Below are 15,512 nucleotides of genomic sequence, written 5' to 3' on the forward strand. Positions count from 1 at the left end.
ATACAAATAATTTTAATCTACCTGTTAGCAAAATCAATGTTGTTAAAAGGCTTTAATAGTCATTTTAGACTGGGATGTAATTACCTGGCGCAAACCTCCAGTGTAACACGGTAGTCCAGGTGGTCTTGGTGGGCTGCGGGGTCCTCGTCGTCTACAGGAGCCCTCCGCTTGCGATTCAGCTCTGAACGGTTATCAGAGCGAGAACGGGAACGAAGGGATACGTGACGTGGGGAGAGTGGGGTGTGCTGTTCCTGCCTGGGTTCCTTCAGGTCTACTTTTATCTGAAAAGCTGGCTTAGCCACTGGATCGGGTACATTGTATGACACATCGATCTATGAAAAAAACAGAAGAATATACCGTAATATACGTCACAATTAATCGGAAAGAACTCAAGGTTGTCATGTACTTTATTTCTATTTTATTACAAACCGTAAAGCAGTCCAAGGCCTCAACTGTAATGTTTTCTTAAGGCTCAGTCCACATCATTTCAGGTAAAATTACTAAAAAGGTTTTCTTTCCTTGCTAGGGCTTTGCTATGCAGTTGCTAAGGTGTTTTGAAAAGGTTTCAGCATGTTTATGTATAAGGTTGCTAGAGTGTTTAGGGTGGTTGCTAGGGTGTTGCTACGCAGTCACTAAGGTGTTCTAAGTACCTTTTACTGGCCAATAAGTCAAAAAAGTGCACCCTCAAGATTCTAGAGATTCGGATCCCTAGATCAGGACTGTGTCCTTTCTTCAACCCAAGGTTATGGGATATCAAAACTCAGCTCACAAAGGACAATTACAATTCTTCTAAACAAGCCGTATCATTTGATCTATCATTCATTACCCACAAATGCAGGACAAGCTATGTACCAAACTTTATTACTTCCAGTAAAACTTTAAATTCTGAATTCAAGTACAAACAATCGCAGTAGTGATGCTCGCCATCATTTCTTAAAAAATACAATGTACCGTTGTGATAACCCCCGGCGTTATTTCTGTCAGGAACTATCTGTTCTTCCATTTGACCATAGATGAGATTAATTTACAATTTTACATCTTTAACCCCAAACAATCTAAGAACAAAACATTCCAGCTGTTTTTGTGGCGTAGTTAGAACGAGTCTATTGTTCCTGTTATTAAGTTATAAAAAAAATCAAGTAGACCCTCCTATCCAGGGGGTTGATTACAGAGGAACATAGCCCTGGCATACAGTTCGTAAGTTTTACCAGATCCTTCCATTCTACATGCAGGAATGTGAACATAAGTACTGGCTGTCGCCATGGAAGGATTTGCCTCTAGAATAGACCAAACATTTATCCATGGGGAGAAAATGGGTTTGGTCTAACCAGACACCAAGAGTACCTGCATTAGACAGCAGCCTTCTCCTTTAGCGCTCACAAAAAGTCCTGTTGGAATGCTGGGGATCTAAAAAAAAAAAAAGAGTGAGAATGTAAGATTAATGCCACAGGTATAAACAAATGCATTAACTGACTGGCTCTGATCCAGCATCCAAATTACACACATTTAAACTGACAGAGCTAATCACAAGATGGAGTGATGTGCCAAGCAGATGCTTAGAAGAACGGCGTATCAAGTTCAGGCCCTCACAAAAATCTCGCTATAATAAATCTCTAGTAGATTACATTAATGGCATTACTGTTATTGGCAGTGGAATGCGGGATGGAATTAAGTTACGCCTTATGGGGATCATATATACTTCCATATGATAAATGACAGTAGTTTATCGAAAAAATTAAATACAATGTGAAGTTAAAGAAACATTGAAACTGTACATTAAAACTATTTAATTACACAATAAATAAAATGTGAAAAATGTAAAGCAATTTCTAGTGTATGGTTTGCTTTCAGAATAAGAGGTCTCGTGATCGATTTCGAGGTGATTCACTTTTTAAGTAATACTTTCAAACTTTCATCTCATTTTTAGCTTCACTACTGCAAAAATATTTGGGCATCCCCCAAGTCTACCCCGCAGCCCCACTTTCAATTCGAGCACTTGACTTTAAATGATCTTTACCACAGCTTTCTGCAGGATCTTCTTATTGTCGAACTGAAGCTCAAAGGTTTCTTGAAAGTCCAGGTTAGTGGAAGCCAAGGATATGGTGAGATTAACTCCGCCCACATATGACAGGATGGCATATTCGGACAGGGCTTGCAATGCTACACAAGTATCCTGTTTTTACATAAGAAATGAATATATTAAACGATGGTACACTTACACAAGTGAAAGAAAACTAAAGGTTAAGAAAGATTAACATATTTGTTACTTGAGTTGAAGAAAAACCTCCCAGGGCATTTCTTTGCTGGGAGAGCCATTTAACCACTGGTAGGGCAGATGCAACATCACCCAGAAGTGTGTAGGTGAGAAGACCATATGCTGTCATTTCCACCTCAGCTGACACCACTAATAAAGCAGCAAAAGAATACAATTAAACACAATTTGTAGTTTGATTTATATTTAAAACTTCTACAAGTTCATTTTCCAGTAAGGTGAAGGGAATGTTGACATGAATTTCAAGCTTAATTTAATCAATTAACTAACAAACGCAATTCCCAGCATAGCAACTGATGAATTTATGGACAGATACCTGACTGCGAGAGGCCATCACTGAAGCCCATGAACGTGTCTTCATCCGTTACAGCACTGCCAGTGAGACTCCAATGAGTCAAACCATCTGCAGAGAGCAGAAAAGTGGAGGTCAACAACATGCGAAGCCTCAACCAACAGCTATCTTTTAACACACGTTGATGAACGACCTTGAGTGATGGCCATGTGGTTAAGTCGCCGGAGAGCCAGTGGGGCGTAAGGACTGCGGAGTAAAGCGAGCGCATATGCTGACAGAGCTGTAGTATACGGGTCATCGGCGGAATACGTGTTACTCTCCAGAAACGCTTTCGCTTTATCAACTGCTCTCTTTTCTTCCTAAATAAAAACACAAGTTGTAACAATTCATTAGCTATAAAGAATAAACACAACTTGAAATGAAACAATGTTATAGATTAGCATACACACACTGCTAACAGGTGCATGCGCTAAACTTCAGATACATTTGGTACAAATGTGTTTCTAAGCAAGAATAGCAAATATACAACATTGTTAATGACATTTCACTTGTTTAGCATTAGCGCTCCGAGATTTATCTGTACCATATGTCCTGTTTCCCATAGAATCTGGACACTAGCCTGAGCGGCCATGCACGCTAATCTGAATGGTATTCTTTTCATTATGTCGATTAGAGAGTGCGAGAAGCTGATCTTTGAAGTGACTCATTCTGTCTGTATGAAGGACAACACCACACATTAGCGCTGCTACACATCAGAGGACTGATGAGAAAGATTTGGCAAGCTAACTCAAACAAGATTTTCTTTTAATGATGGCATTATTTTGGTTCACCCAAAAATAAAAATTCAGTCATCATTTGTTCACCCTCATGGCATTCAAAACATGTTTATGACTCTTTTTTTCTGTGGAACACAACAGAAGATATTTTGAGAAGCGTCTCAGTGGTTTTGTGTTCATGCAATGGAAGTCAATGGGGATCAATGTTGTTTGGTTACCAACATTCTTCGAAATATCTTTTGTGTTCTGCAGTACACAGTAATACAGGTTTGAAATGACATGAAGGCGAGTAAATGATGACAGTTTCATGTGCATTTAAAGGAAATGTCAAATCTTGAATTGTGGGCAGGGTAAAAAAAGTCTGAGGAATTCCATTGTCTCTGCATGTTCTAATCATAAATCTTCAGATTTAGACAGCACGTTTCCATATTAGATTACCCATCACGAAGCTGAAAGAAATACTGTTGATTCTCTGCCAGAACATCCATCATCTCATGAAGCAGGAATGCACTCTTAACGCAGATCCCAGATATTTGCGCAAAGAGATTGTCTAAAAGACCTGGCTGAGAGGTAGTTTAATGGGACAGAAGATAAACAAGATCCATCGTGCAAAATGTGGGAGTTCTCTCACCTCAGATGTAATCCCGGTTTCCATAAGAGCTGCCACCACATACGCGGTCAAGGAGATCTTTCCATGAATTCCACCCTTAAAAGGAATTGAAGAGGGCAACTATCACTAAAGTGATAACAAATAACACCTCTATCTCACCTTCCTCAGTTTGATGTGAGCTTGTTAAAAGGATACAAATAATGGATCATCTGAACTGAAACATTCAGTTTTATATTTAGCTGGTCAAGCTTAACCTGAGGTCTTTCAAATAATATATATATATATATATATATATATATATATATTTAAATATGCACAGATTTCCACGTGGACTAGTACATTACTACATTTAGCGAATCTACAATATGAAAGTATGAAACAGGAAGGTCTCTGTTTATGTACCTGCAGGTCTTTGTTGAGTATCCGGCCCATTGCTGGGTAGGAACCTTCTTCTTTTTGGTTTGTGATCAACCAGGATTTGGCAGCACGTAGTTCTTCAGGATCGATGAAGATGAAGCCACGGGATTGGGCAAACGATTTCAGTACGAATGCAGTCAACCTGGAGGAGCAAGAAGTGACAGAGCGCAACACTTATGTTTTAAACTATGAATTTATTTTAAGCCACTTGGAAAACGATTGGACACCACATCAAAATGTTTTGAAAATTAGTCTGGAATATTAATGAGGTGATGTAATGTTAAGTGACCCCTCTGGGGTCCTAGATGGACTCCATTCGACCGAACAGTTATTAACTTATAATGACTCATAAAACTCTTAAAATATAATGCTTATTTTCCATAAAGTGGGGGGTGGTGCTCCAAAAATCAACTTTAACAGCAACACATAATGGAGTCCATGAGTCAACTGAACCCATTCGGTTCTCTAAAAACATGCAAACTGCATGCAAGTTTGTTTTTACTGCAACATGTCATGACGACATTGCTGGATTTGGCCAAATGATGATACAAGTGGACATCACCACAAGTAAAGGTCAATAAGTAAACAACTGGGGAGTTTGATCACACGTGTGCGAAGGATTTAGGGACGTCAAGACAAACACACAAACAAGACTATGAAGTCCTTGAATCAAGAAAAATATTCTGTATTATATTCTGGTTACAGATCTGAGCTGGTAAATGGACGTTTGCCAGTTTGAACCTAGCACCAATGTATGTTTGAGCTACCAAAGACATGTCCATGACATCCTCAAGTATATGACCTTTCTTCTAGAACAGCCTCACTAGGAAAAAACAAATGATACCAGCCTGAGCATGGCTCTTTTCAGCTAAACAGGGTCCCCTACAACGGGTGGGAAAGAGAGAAGTTGCAAGTCCTCAAGAACTCTTACAGGAGTTTGAGAGATTGCTGGGGGTTCCCAGAGGGGATGTAGTGTAGATTACTACCGCATGTGGCTTTCATTGGATCCAGACGTGCTGATGCCAATGAGTGATGCCAGAAGATGGGTTGCCAGGTCCGGTCCCGTGTCTAAACAACCTCCCTTCTCCATTAGAAAACATCCTCACACGTCACCGAAGTCTCCTAAAGCTGCATCTACCTTCCAGGCAATTGTAAATGAAAGTTTCCACTCCACTCCAATGTGTTCCAGAACATTAGGTGTTCTTTTCGGTGAGGCGGATTAGATTTGAAGGCCTTGGCATTACTGGGGCACCAAGGCGCTGATGGGGACATAAAATACTTGCTGCACCATTATGCCCAATCTTTTCATTAAAAGCCACAATTTCCTGTCCGATCATACAGCTCAACCTGGGACATATTAACCCAGCTCTGAAGCTGATGTTATTTGGGTAATAAATTATCTGTACTGAGGGCTGTTCAGACTTACAATAAAAGCATTCTCTGTAAACATTTTATGACAAATGTAAAGTGTAGATAACAGATTTGAGCCCAGGTTTGAGCCCTTCAAACAGCCCACCCCTCCAACAGTGAATGTTAAACTTATTTTCTGTGTGTCCAACGCCGGTAAGAGCCGTTGACCTTACATAATTAACGATGGTTGTTCAGGACCATGGGAAGAAATCCCCCAAAACAACCAATAAATCTGTACTGCAGTGACTTGAGTCAGGGAGCTTATTAGTAGTTTGTTAGTAAGACTCTAGTAGGGGTGTAACGATATTCGAACCGAACCGAATGATCCGCGATACACCTCCCTCGATAGGAACCGCGAAAGTCCCATGGCGTACCGCGAACCCCCGCCCCCATCCATCACATGCGTTAGCTGCGCGTGACGAGCGCACTTTTCCTGGCGCAGGTTTGAGCATATCACTTCGCAAGCTGAAGCAGCAGTGCAGCAACTGTTGATCACGCTCAATAATGTGATGACGGTGCATTGTTAATGGCCAAAATGCACATAGATTGACAGAAACAACAAATAACAAATTCAGTAACTAATTCTCCTTAAAAGCGTCTAAGTGATATCTGTGTTTTAAACAGTCACGCGACTTTCCAAAAATACGCTGCTGTCAGGACTTTTTTCTCCAAACCACAAAAGCACATTTAAATGATTTATAATACGAGTCTGTCTTAAATTAAAGAATGAAATGATCCTAAAATCATATTGTTTGTCATTACCACAGATACACAGCATGTTTTATGCTTGTTGTGTTTGAGAGAGGGTAAAACGATCGTATAGCGCTGTCAATCACTCCTGCACTCCTCATCTCTCATCATAACCTTCAGAGTCAGAGAAACAAATCATATTAAAGTTAGACATCATGTTATGTTTATAATGCATGTGTGTGAGAGGAAATGATCGCGTCATGCTGTCAATCACTCTGTCCTGCATTGCGTGATCCTTCAAAGGATGAGATGAAGCGCAATGGTTTTTTCACAAACTACATGGACGAGAAAGAGCACGTAAAATAAAATACGTTTCTTGAAGATCTTTATTATTAATATTAATGTGTTTAAAAATGTGAAGGGAATCTGCATTATTGTACTACATTGGCCGCGCATCCAGTCATATTACATCTTAAAAAATTTTTTTTCTTACATTGATTAAGATGGTACACTTTTAACAAGTAATAAGAGCTGCGTTTTTAGTGCATGTCACATGACTTGGGAGTGATCGCTCACACTCGGTGGTTAAGAATTGTTGGCTGGATGGCATCTCCACAACAAATTGAAATTGCAAACCCTCTGCAGACTGCATTTATAAATGTTCATTTTATTTAAATGCTTCAGACAAGTTTAAGTTTACATTAGTGTTATTTTTTTCATTTTTGTTTACTGAGGCTTACTGTGCTAAAATATATATATAAAACTAAAGTAAATACAGTTCAAGTAAACGAGTTAAATTGTTGTTGTTGTTGTTGTTATTATTAAGTTAAAACGATTCTAGTGTTCTGTAGCATTGCTTGTGCCATGGCATGAACCCTGCCCTCACATCGAATCGAACCGTGGGTCCAAAACCGCAGTGTGAACCGAACCGTGGCATTGGTGCATCGTTACACCCCTAGACTCTAGGGCAGTGGTTCTCAAACTTTTTCGTTGTAAGGCCCCCTTTGTGTAGAGTGCATCGCTTTGCGGTCCCCCAAATAAAGACTAAATAAAAATTTAACATTTTTATTTAAACAAAAACATATTCGGTTATACAATGCTGATACATCAATTCTTTTGTCTGGTGTTCTCATTTTTCTGATGTTTGATTGCATAAAATCTATGATCAATTTCTATATTTCATAAAATGCCACATAATCTGTGGCCCCCTGGATCCATCTCGGGCCCCCCCCTTTGGGGCCACGGGCCCCAGTTTGAGAACTACTGCTCTAGGGTACAGTCAACTTGGTAATCAGCACTGGTTCCCCTCAGGGATGCGTGCTCTCCCCACTGCTCTTCTCCCTGTATACAAATGATTGCACTGCAAAATACTCTTCTGTCAAGCTCCTGAAATGTGCAGATGACACTACCATCATCGGCCTCATCCACAATGGAGACGAGTCTGCTTACAGACAGGAAGTTGCAGAGCTGTCTGTCTGGTGCAATCACAACAACCTGGAGCTCAACACGCTCAAAACAGTGGAGATGATCGTGGACTTCAGGAGAACCTCCCCTGCACTCCCCCCACTCACCATCATGAACAACACTGTGGCTGCAGTAGAGTCATTCAGGTTCCTGGGCACTACCATCTCTCAGGACCTGAAGTGGGACACTCACATAGACTCCATCGCTAAAAACGCCCAGCAGAGGTTGCTCTTCCTTCGCCAGCTGAGGAAATTCAACATGCCACAGGAGCTGCTCACGCAGTTCTACTCGGCCATCATCGAGTCTGTCCTGTGCTCATCCATAACTGTCTGGTTTGGTTCAGCTACTAAATCAGACATTAAGAGACTGCAACGAACAGTCAGGACTGCTGAGAGGATTATCGCTGGCCCCCTGCCCAACCTCCAAGATCTTTACACCTCCAGAAAGAGAAAAAGGGCTAAGAAAATCATTTTGGACCCTACTTACCCAGCTCACCCCCTCTTTGAACTGTTGCCATCTGGCCGGCGCTACATAGCAATGACCATCAGAACAGCCAGACACAAGAACAGTTTTTTCCCGCAGGCTATACTCAGCCTGAACAATTAAAAGCTCTTACTACCCACTGTCCATCACATTGCACACTTGCACATTGCACATAGCATCTGTAAACTGTACATTGTAAGAAATAATAGGTTAAACTGTAAATAACACATCTGTACACTCTTTTAAAAAATTATATGTTGTTTTTTGTCTATATATTTTCACTTTTTGTATATAGTGCATTATTGTTTTTATTCAATTCTCATTTTTCCATCTTAATGTATATTTGCACCTTGTGTACACTTTCTTCTGCACTAAGCTCCTGTCGCCAAGACAAATTCCTTGTGTGTGTAAACACTTGGTAATAAAGCCCCTTCTGATTCTGATTTTACAATCCAAGCCTCTATTAAAAGTCAGACAACCAATAAATGAATCATTTTTATATTTGTGCCGAGCAAACATTCAGTCAGGACCAAGTTATTCTTGTCTATGCCATGAGTTCTTAGACAACACAAACATTACGCATGTCCAACCTCAGCTTTAGCCTTCCGTCATGAATCATTTCGAGTTGTATAAGATCACGATATGAGGAAAAATAACAGGTTCCAAAAACCAAACATGGATGTCTACACAGTTCACCTTTCTCTGACTGGGGCTGCGGGTTAAATAAAGGACATTCTCGGAAAAATTATGGTTGCGCTATAGTAATTAAAGCCAATTTCTCGGTAGACATGGCATGTAGAGACTTCGCATGCTTTAAGCTTACCACATGCTTCCGGAGGAATCTCTTTCCCCGAAGGCGCTGTAGGAACCGTCCTGCCTCTTGTACGTAAGCTGCCTCTGATAACCTGCCAGGCACATTCGAAGACCCAAGGCATTGTTTGCACTGCATATGTACAGACCTTTCAATCACTTCAAAATAATTCTTTACAAGATTAAGAATCGAGGGGACTTATTTAAGAATGAAGGCATGCTCTGTCTTGCACCTTGAAGTAGGTAGTCAGTGGCCTCGGCCTCCACCTCCGGGCTGAGCTGATGGGTTTTCTGAAGGTACTTCAGCACGAAGACGTTGGGAGCGAAGTGGATCATGTTCTGCTCCCCACAACCGAAGGGAAGCCGGAGAAGCTTGTCAAGGTTGTTGAGCGTGGGGCCCATAACGTCACCTGGGACAAAAAACAACCACCATCCATCAGGACGTTTTGGTCCTATTCTTCTAACCGGAGATGTTTCCAAATATTCTCACCAATCATTGAAGCTGTGGCCCTCTCTGAGCCTGGAACCACATTATGTGGGACTCCCAGAGTAAAGGCCTCATTGTGGTTCTCATCTGCATCTTCTTTGCGCCAGATCTTGAACTCGCCGACAGAACCCCAGCCGGTGGAGAAACCAACATGTCGCACATGAGCAGAAAGTGGTCCGGCCCACTGAAGGATCACAGTCTCGCTGGATGGCTCTAGGCCATGGCCCACCTATCACAAACAAGATTATGTAACCATAGCAACTGGATACTAATTGCATGAGGGCAATTCTAGCGTTATGGACGTCACATTTTCAGTCAAAACTTCTCAGAGAATGTATTTAATACCAATGTACTGAATCAACTGTTTATATTTGACTAAATCCTTGATGAGTCCAGACATCAGATAAATATCAGTCTATACACAAGGTTTCTATTTTAAAAGAGAGAAAAAATTATGTGTTATGTATGTGACAAAGGAGATGCACGTAATTTGTAGGATTTCTGTGAATTAAAATGTACAAACCAGAAGCGAAAATACCCAACAAATGGAGAAGGGACGGCTCTTTATAGAACATAAAATAGCTGATTTTTTCATGTGCCAATTTATGAGAAATGAATGTGACAATTCAGTTATGGATGTGACAATTCACTTTCCCAAGGAAAACTATGCTTTAAAAACATAAACTAAGGCTTTAAAAACTTTAAGAGAGAATTCACATAGCTATTTAAAACACCAATCTCTTGTTGACCGTACGGTCCTGCATCTGAGAAAATACAAACCTATAAAAGTCATTTTTAGCACATGACATATTCACTATAGAAACTAAACAAAGTATGACTATGCTATAATTCAATAATAACAACGTGGAAACTAATTAAGTTCTACTAAAAAAGCAGTTTGATGAATACTGCATTTTACAAGCACGGGGGACTCGTAAAAAATAACTGCCAAGGTTTGGCAAAAGATGCTTACCTCAAGCTTCCACAAACCCCATCAGGAGTCACATAAACGGATGAGAATTTGTCATTAAACCATTTAAAATGGAACATGGATCATCATGCTACGGCGAAAATAAGTCACTATCAAAACAAATTTGACCCCAGTGCTGCGTTATTGCTCTCTGTGGTGAGCAACGTAATCTCAACATTGGATCAGAGCTTTTCTATGCCTTCCTCTAACTGCCAATTGTTACACATCACTGGGTATTTATAGTGACATCAGCAGTATTACCTCACTTAGCGTAACACCACCTCACACCACTTAGTGGTGTCCTGGCACCAGGGTCAGTAGTTGAGAGAGACAATCAAACACAAACACAAACAAATACAAAACACACACACTCCTAAAAATCATCCAGTATCTCAAGTCTACAACACATGCAAAATGTAGATAATCCAAAGAAATTTGTCTTACCTGCACGCCACCTTCTCTCCAGCTTATCCAAAAGCTACGAAACTCATCCCACGAGAGGATGCCCGGCGTTGGGGTGCTGGCAACGGGCTCGCCCATCTTGCCCTGTGAGATCCAGGAGCGTGAGTTCTGCCGACCACCCAGCACGATCTCCACCATATCCGTGTTGTCGTGGGCAGTGGGCGAGAGGGCGATGTGGGCATCGTTATGGCTTTTGACGGATACTTGAATGTGCGTGACTTTGGCTGGCTTCTTCACGTATTGATACTCGTATTTGTTGGGTGTGGAGATGTGGATTCGTTCTGCAATGTTAGGAGTAACATATTGGAGATTATCTGTCAATTTCCTTTGGATGATGGGGCCAACATAACCAATAGGGTTTGAGAAATAATGAAGAACTGTAAACACTTGTTTACCGTTTGGACAGAAGAAGACGCTGTATGTGTACTCTCTTGGTAAACCTTCAGGCTAAGGATGTAAAGCAAGAAGAGAAAGATTTTAATAACTCACTCCAGACTACTCTTTCCGAGATTTACAAAACGTCTCCCACCTCTACCAGCACGCTTCTGCGCACATAGTCCATGCCCGCTGGGCTTCTCCTGTCTTCTTGTTCCTCGCCCGCTTTACCCCCTTTGCTGGCTTGTAGTCCGTCCGAGCAGCAACTTGGCTCACTGTACGCCACAGCTCGAGCTGCAAAAGGAACAAAAAAGTCAAATGAACTTGATTAAGCATGCATTTTGGGTACATAAAAGTGGGAAAAAGTTGCACGAACAAATTTCACATGAATATACAAGAGTGCAACATTCGAGACCTCTGGCAGCGATTCTTATTTCACAAACCCCATAATGTCTTCCGAGATCCTGATGGCCTGAGGATAGCAGGATACGCACATGGCTCTGCAGCAGAATGGCTGTTCGCCAGCCAAGTCCCTTTGTATGTGTGTAGTGAAAGGGAAGGACGTGGAGCCAGGGGGACTAGGACAGATCCGTGGGGGTCCCATTGGCCAGCACTGACCTGCATATTCATTGATATGCCACAGAGCCCTCAAAGCACCCCCCACTACCCCATCATGTACTTTTCCTTGAAGCTGTCCGATTACCCAAAAACACCATTGTTGTCCAGGTTGTTACGTAAAAGGCAACGACACGGGTTTAGCAAAGCTGAAATGGCGCAATGTTTACAAAAACGCAAGCTGAGACGAGTCAAGTATGAATACGTGACAGCGATTGATTACTAGCATGTCGCGGTTATGTTCCCATGAATGTGCGTTATGATGAGAACATTATCTTTTTGACAATGTAATAAAATGAAAAATCTTTCGCACACAGCAGAGAGAATAAATATACGCGTTAAACATGAGGATAGCATATATGAACATTCCTTTAACACTGTTTAAATAGCATCCACGATGCACTTAAAGGTGGTCATAAGAATGTGCAAAGATGTCATTTCAAACCTGACTTTCTTTCTTCTGCAGATCACAAAAGAAGGTATTTTTAACTATGCTGGTAACCAAACACATTGATGTACATTTGAGACATTTCTCAAAATATCTTATTTTGTGTTGCACAGAAGAAAGAGTCATGCAGGTTTTAAAAGACGTGGGTAAAAAAACAGATTTTCATCTATACAGACACTGTTAAAATATTTATTGGACCAACCTGTGATGTTGGCCGTCACCAATTCCGAAAAGAGCAGAACTATAAAAGTAGGAGTGGCCTCGCCGGGCGCCACACACTTTTTCCGGGTCAGATGGTGTTTCCCTGGGTGACCCACGAACTTGATCCCTTTGGGCACCGATACTTTCACATGGACCTAGAGAGAATGATTGCATAAATCAGTCATGGAATTTCGCCACAGCACATAAACACATGCCGCATTCTCGAACTTATGATTTCCCAAGGGCTCCCAAAGGATTCTGGGGAATTTCTGAGGTGCATAGCACATTTTCCATGCTGCCTAACTCATGGCCTCCCATCGACACAGTAACCCTGCTGCACATCTCCTCTCTGCACTCTCTTCTCTCTGGCACTAAATAATATTTCATTTTACGAAGTACAATGTGCATCTGGATCAACACGTTTTCTTGGTCTTGGAACAATATTCCTCTCAAACAAATCAAATTGGTTCATTTTAAATGTTGTTCCAGGATTAAACTAAACACACACACCTCTGCGCAAGTAGGAAGGTAGTTGTACACCGTCAATGGGACTTTGGTCTGTTCACCACGGATGACGCTGTATGGCAGGGTGAAGTCGATGAAGAAGGGTTTGAACGTGCGCAACTCTGCAGTTTGAGCCAGGCCGAGCCCCTTTTCGGCAGACAGACCGATAGCCTCTGTCATCCACATGGTGATGGAATCAGGAAGATCCAAGCGTAACTCGGCCTCTCCGGTGACATTGCTGGTAAGTAAATAAGACAGGATGTGCATCAAGCGAAATCATAGAGAATTTACTAAAATACATAAACAAATAACTATCTACGACTTAAAGACTAATATTCATTTGGAGATAGAGATACAGATGCACACTACATCAAATGTCCGTAAAGTTTAGCACTTCATAATGGCCAGGTGAACACAAACACCAATGCAATAATCTTAAAATAGTCAAATAGTGGCCTGGTGGACGTTGATTAATATTTCAGTCCATTTTCACATGCAATGTAAACGAACTCCTTAAACTTTGAAAAAACACCGAACTAATATATTGTTACCTGACATTGAAGCAGTGCCATATCCATGTTTCTGGGAAGAATGTTCGCCGGCGATTCTCTGCCCTAAAACACCCATTGACAAAAGATGTTAGTTACTTCTAAGACTAATCTTTGGGCCATTTCTAAACGTTGCGAGTATGCGTACCTTGTCCCAGACCGGGTATGCGTGGCTGCCACAAGGGTTGATGTGTGCGGTTGGAAAGCAGGCACAGCCTCATCGGTGTACATCCCTCCACTTTGCCTGTGATTCAGGCTCACCATATCTGTCATCACCACCAGCCCGGTCTCCTACAATATGGACATTTTGTAGAATTTGGGATTTAACCCATTACCTTGCCATAGCTAACACCATGTCCTTAAAGGGATAGTTCACACAAAAATGAAAATGCTGTCATCATTTACTCACCTTCGAGTTGTTCCAAATCTGTATAAATTGCTTATAACCAAACAGATCTTGCCCCCCAAAAAATACAATGGTAGTCAAAAGTGCCCTAGAACTGTTTGCCGTCCTACATTCTTCAAAATGTCTTCTTTTGTGTTCAACGGAACAAAAAAAATGACAAAGTAATTTTTCCTACTATGGGAGTCAATGGGGGGCAAGATATGTCTGGTTATAAAGCATTCTTCCAAATATCTTTCTCTGTGTTCATCATTTACTCGAAGGCGAGTAAATAATGACAGAATTTTCATTTTTGGGTGAAGTATCCTTTTAAGTGGGATGCCACCAATATGAGAAAATAGTAACGCCCTCACCGTAAAAGCAAAACGGGCATCTTTTGTTATATCCCAGTGCCATGGGAATACAGAAGAGCGTCGTCGCCTTGACGACAATCCTGGCCACCAGAAGTGCCCCTCATCTTTGGATACCCCGAAGGTGTCAGATACATCAAAGTCAAGCAGTTCTTTGAACACCTGCAAGTTCATACAATAATATAGCTAGCAAATTAACCTCCAGAGTAACTTTTAACAAACGTACATAAAGAGATTATCTAATGAGGGCTGACCTTCTCAGGTGTGAGCTGGAAGTCTGGTTTGAGAAGGTTCATGCTTTTATCCACCGAAGCTACACATACACATGAGCCCCTCTCGGCTTTGATCTTGAGGTTGACCGGACTGCCCGGCATTGACTCATTTGTGGACAAAGACACTGAAACCTATAGAAACAAGTAAGCGTGTTTAAGCAACAGTTTTGCAAGCAATTTAGTCATCATGGACCCACCCTCGCTTCAAATCTAACATATCACAGTGTTCCATCCCCATAGTATTCAAAGTTGTCATTTTGAAGCTTGTACCCGGATCCTTATTTATTTTCATTTTTCAATATTAATCCTTGCGTTCCTCAGACGAAATCCAAGTCAAATGAGTTTGGAACATGAGAATTTGTCATTTATTAGGTGAATTACCCTTCTATATGTTCAAAGTAAGGTAAGAAACCCACCTCATTTTCAAAGCGAGGCTGAACAGGAAGTTGCAGACTGTCTGTCACCCCTTCGCCTTTGTCCCGCACATAGTAGACCAGCAGGCGGCTGAGAGGGGCCATGGCAGGAGTCACGTTGAAATGTAGAACTGACACACAGCTGTCTGTCTCGGCCTGAGCAGAGGACACACCTGAGTCTGGACAGAGAGATAATACATAGATAGAGGACATCAAGGAAAAAAACTGTACTTAAAGTGA

At 41.4% G+C, this 15,512-nt stretch overlaps 1 protein-coding gene across 2 annotated transcripts in view; it reads right to left on the reverse strand.

Moving 5' to 3' along the window:
* The window catches only part of cpamd8 (C3 and PZP like alpha-2-macroglobulin domain containing 8), a 35,083-nt gene that overhangs the window by 8,956 nt on the left and 10,615 nt on the right, over positions 1 to 15,512 (reverse strand). For both annotated transcript variants that reach the window (XM_057325911.1, XM_057325910.1), the window contains exons 15-35: positions 15,276 to 15,451; positions 14,842 to 14,991; positions 14,591 to 14,749; positions 13,983 to 14,125; positions 13,838 to 13,900; positions 13,293 to 13,524; positions 12,784 to 12,937; positions 11,673 to 11,812; positions 11,539 to 11,590; positions 11,126 to 11,424; positions 9,715 to 9,940; positions 9,458 to 9,634; positions 9,238 to 9,319; positions 4,353 to 4,509; positions 3,972 to 4,046; positions 2,758 to 2,923; positions 2,589 to 2,675; positions 2,268 to 2,404; positions 2,018 to 2,173; positions 1,345 to 1,407; positions 85 to 332 (exon numbers count right to left, since the gene is read on the reverse strand). In XM_057325911.1, coding sequence (XP_057181894.1) covers positions 85 to 332; positions 1,345 to 1,407; positions 2,018 to 2,173; positions 2,268 to 2,404; positions 2,589 to 2,675; positions 2,758 to 2,923; positions 3,972 to 4,046; positions 4,353 to 4,509; positions 9,238 to 9,319; positions 9,458 to 9,634; positions 9,715 to 9,940; positions 11,126 to 11,424; positions 11,539 to 11,590; positions 11,673 to 11,812; positions 12,784 to 12,937; positions 13,293 to 13,524; positions 13,838 to 13,900; positions 13,983 to 14,125; positions 14,591 to 14,749; positions 14,842 to 14,991; positions 15,276 to 15,451 — 3,142 coding nt within the window. The remainder of the gene's footprint in view (positions 1 to 84; positions 333 to 1,344; positions 1,408 to 2,017; positions 2,174 to 2,267; positions 2,405 to 2,588; positions 2,676 to 2,757; positions 2,924 to 3,971; positions 4,047 to 4,352; positions 4,510 to 9,237; positions 9,320 to 9,457; positions 9,635 to 9,714; positions 9,941 to 11,125; positions 11,425 to 11,538; positions 11,591 to 11,672; positions 11,813 to 12,783; positions 12,938 to 13,292; positions 13,525 to 13,837; positions 13,901 to 13,982; positions 14,126 to 14,590; positions 14,750 to 14,841; positions 14,992 to 15,275; positions 15,452 to 15,512) is intronic.

The sequence above is a fragment of the Triplophysa rosa genome, linkage group LG25, assembly GCF_024868665.1.
Source record: "Triplophysa rosa linkage group LG25, Trosa_1v2, whole genome shotgun sequence".
Lineage (NCBI taxonomy): Eukaryota > Metazoa > Chordata > Actinopteri > Cypriniformes > Nemacheilidae > Triplophysa > Triplophysa rosa.